This window comes from Perkinsus marinus, assembly GCF_000006405.1.
Source record: "Perkinsus marinus ATCC 50983 genomic scaffold scf_1104296929480, whole genome shotgun sequence".
Lineage (NCBI taxonomy): Eukaryota > Perkinsozoa > Perkinsida > Perkinsidae > Perkinsus > Perkinsus marinus.
The window spans coordinates 7,094-10,699 of record NW_003216417.1 but is presented as its reverse complement, the minus strand read 5'-3'; the positions used below and the strand labels follow the sequence as shown (position 1 = coordinate 10,699).

The 3,606-nt window shown below is 44.0% G+C and overlaps 2 protein-coding genes across 2 annotated transcripts; both read left to right on the top strand.

The window, feature by feature from the left end:
• Window positions 1-27: 27 nt before the first annotated feature.
• Pmar_PMAR015760 (makorin, putative) lies at window positions 28-1,207 on the top strand. Its single transcript, XM_002787264.1, has 3 exons — window positions 28-544; window positions 587-983; window positions 1,027-1,207. The coding sequence occupies exons 1-3, from the start codon at window positions 518-520 to the stop codon at window positions 1,086-1,088; spliced, it is 486 nt and encodes a 161-aa protein (XP_002787310.1). The 5' UTR covers window positions 28-517; the 3' UTR covers window positions 1,089-1,207.
• A 275-nt stretch (window positions 1,208-1,482) lies between these two features.
• Window positions 1,483-3,540, top strand: Pmar_PMAR015759 (hypothetical protein; the record flags this gene model as incomplete). The annotated part of the gene is made up of 8 exons (XM_002787263.1): window positions 1,483-1,647; window positions 1,693-1,827; window positions 2,132-2,239; window positions 2,290-2,421; window positions 2,828-2,965; window positions 3,152-3,192; window positions 3,242-3,380; window positions 3,430-3,540. The coding sequence occupies exons 1-8, from the start codon at window positions 1,501-1,503 to the stop codon at window positions 3,538-3,540; spliced, it is 951 nt and encodes a 316-aa protein (XP_002787309.1). The 5' UTR covers window positions 1,483-1,500.
• Window positions 3,541-3,606: the final 66 nt, after the last annotated feature.

The window sequence follows — 3,606 nt, the reverse complement described above, 5'->3', positions numbered from 1 at the left end:
AAAGATTCCTCAGAAACGGCGGTCATGGGAATCTTTACTGCAGTTAGCACTGCGACCCGTCACCAAGATCTAATTTCGAGGCGCGTGACGATGATATTGATGATGAGTGTTCGCGTGAGGAACGATACTATGTTGGAAGGCCATATTCAGCGGTCAGGAAAACTGTCTTTACTTTCGAGAGGATGATACATCCAATTCTGTTGAGACGACGAATCGATCAGAAGGGCCCTTTCACAGTAGAGAGCTTTCGCCACCTTTCACACCTTGTGCTGCTGGTGAATTCTACTGGCAAGATTCTGATTTACGCACAGCGAAGAATTATTATGATGATGCTCGAGGACTGTATCTGAGCATTGACGTAGATGGTGATGATGGTAATTTCTATGGGAGCGACTGGGCTCCCACCGCGACGCCAGAATCATATGGGGTCTACCCTTCTAGTGAGGTTGAAGGTTATTACGATAAAGGACATTTTGAAAATCGATATGTTTACGATTATTATAATTTTTATCAGTCTATGGATAACGGAGATAATACGAATGAGGTAACGAGGAAATTCTTGAGGGTTTTCAATGATCATTCTTAGGTTGGGAGAAATTTGGTATGCGCCATCTGCGATGAAGATATCGTTGCCAGGGGCAGGCGATTCGGACTACTGGAGAATTGTTCGCATCCCTTCTGCTTGGAATGCATTCGAAGATGGCGCGATCAGAAAGGCTCCCAAGATAGGACTAATCTGCGGCTGTGTCCACTGTGCAGGGTGGAAAGTTTTCTTATTACGCCATCGGAAGTGTACCTGCCGGACGGACCTGACAAGACTGAGGTCATTCGAGGGTATAAAGAAGCACTCGCGAGAATACCCTGCAAGTTTGTAACGGCTGGTGAAGAGTGTCCCTTTGGGAGTTCTTGCTATTATAAACATGATGATAATGATCATGATGATGATGAGGAACGCGGGAAGAGATTCCTATGTGGCGCAGATGGTAGCATTAGGTTTAATGTGGTTTGTGAAGGTGTGGCTTGTAGGTAAAGTCCAGGCCCTAAGGAAGCCGAAATTGTCGGACTACCTATTCCCTTGTAAGCAGTAGGTTGTTATTTGTACATAGTCTAGGATGACGACAGTGTTTACCAATTCTGCTATGGCTTGCCGCAATTCTGTACAGGAAGGCGTATGAGAGTTCACTGTTTTGCTGCTGGTGAGGTACGTCAAATAAACTTATATTTGGAGGACATATAAAAATATTCTTTTTAATGGTATTGAAGTGGTTGTGTTGGTCAGGGATGCTTCAGCTTTCAAATGGATGTTTTCTCTGCAGAATGGGGTGGTGACACGACATTGGTGTCACCACTGGGGTTTTCTGATGGATAGTAGAAATAGAAGTAAATAGTATTGACTTTCGTAGAAACAAACTCGAAGTGATATGGACGAATTCGGGAGAAGTTGGTATGAATTCCGATCAACTGTCTATTATTTTCGAGCTCAGTTTTATCCCGTGTCACATGGGTGTCGCCAGTAACCTCGTCGGAGTGGCTTTCGCTGCTTACTTCGGGCATATATGTTACAACTTTTATTCTCTATCGGAGATACCTCTCCTCGAGAAACCGCAGCAAGACGCTCAATTCGGGGTGGAGTCATTCGTTCCTGAAGTGACGATGGAGTGGTATGGGTTAATGTTGAATTAATTTTGCTAGGGCTATCGGCTGGATATGGACGTGTACCTGTCGAACCAACGAGGGTCGGCTAAAGGCATCCCATGGACGTCTATGGCGAGAGTCGCCACGTTTGATAACGTTACCTATGACTGGAGGGCAGATTCTCATAGGAAGGTGATCGTGGTCAGGGGGTTTTTCATTGAAGTGATGATGGTGTGGTATGGATTTCATTTCTCGTGGCTGGGATGGGTGTCACTAAACTCGAGGGAGTTTACTGTGGTTTTTGAGGATAAAGCTCTAGGGAACAAGTCGTGATTTTAATGAGAATTTTTTTTTCCGGAAAAGATATTTTTCCCCCAAAAAATAACATTTTCTCGTAAAATCAACTTCAAAGTTAGTAACTTTTAAGGTATGCCATATCAGAACGAATAATTTTGCAGTCACGATAGCGATGGGAGTTTTCTGTGGTTGAATTTAGGATGTAAAACTGAGCGGAGCGTGGTTGCCGGACCGATTTCGGGCAAGGAATGAATCTTTGTATGTGCATGTGGTGCTGCGAAAGGCTGGTTCAAAGGGCCACCGTAAAGTAAGTTGAATTTAATTTCTCCGCTGATTTTTAATTTTTTCTTTGTGAAGGGGAGCAACATTCTGGGCCACAGGGCGATGGAATTGTCAACGTATATGGTTCCTCACGAGGAAAGAGATGGAAGGCACTACCTATTGCAAGCCTTCACCAATGGCACTTACGCTCGGGAGATTCAGAAAGCGGTAGGATATTAGTTTTTATGAGGTTGTTTTTTTGTGGAGTGTTGGAAAATTTCGATCATGGAATTGGAAGTCCAACGCCGACAACACGGCACGGCTAAGCAACCATCGATGGATTGGTTTAACCCGTGTACCACACCAACTAGTTTTTGCGGAAAAGTTTTTGGCATCAGGGTTGTGAATTTCGGGTTTCGTTTAAATGTACCTCTCGAAATTGAGAGTATCTACGGCCCTTGAAGTTTCTGGATTTCACGTGAGAAATTTGTGGTTTGGGTTTTTCATGATGATACTGTAGAATCTTACAAGTGTGAAAATTGTTTATGAAATTCTGTTTGGTTGGTTTGAACCGGGGACCTATGGGTTGCTAACACACCGAGTATTCGATTGGACTACTTTTCCTGGTGTGTAGCCCGTGCCCGTCGCGAGGCTGTCGATACCGACGAAGATGGAGGTTGGTTTGATCGTCGAGACACGCACGATGGATGCTCGTAAGCTCTATCAGAAAGGGCTCGCCAACTTGATTGATATGAACTCGAGGAAAATTCATGTAAGTTTAAGCGGAGCGAAGTTTTTTTCTCGTTTTTCGGAATGTTATTTATGCAATGATGGTTTAGTGGATGAGGAATAGGAGTGGGGAATTTAATATAACAATTTATCAAAACGAAAATTGAGCAGAGTCAATTTCGCTCGCCCTAAATTAAGTTTTTATGGTAAGGATAGTTGCTTTGCTCAGTTGCCGATCTTTATGAACACGCATGCCACTCCGAGGGACGAGTAAGTTGATGGGAAGAAATTATTTGGTTTTCAAAGTACCACTTGTGAGGTTCGAACCTGTGCCTCTTGTGGGATCGACCGAGCCTCTTCCGGAGTTAACTATTTCGTTCCACAAAGTTGGCATGGGGTATTGGATGGTGAGCCAGTCGCTGCTGCATGGCTTTGAACATATGGAAGACGTCATGAAAGTGAGCTGATTAAAAAACTTCGCTCCGCTCAGAGTTTGTTTTTATGTAGGTTAACGAATACGACCTCGATTCGTTCAAAATGCTGCTATCCGGCTCGAGTGGTCCGTGGAGACTTCTGGTTGTCTATGGCGTTAGCTTTTTACATATTCTATTCGAGTAAAAAACTCAGCAATAGTGAGGGATTGTCTATCGCCGGTGTGGACGTAGTCAAGTACATGTGTAGGTG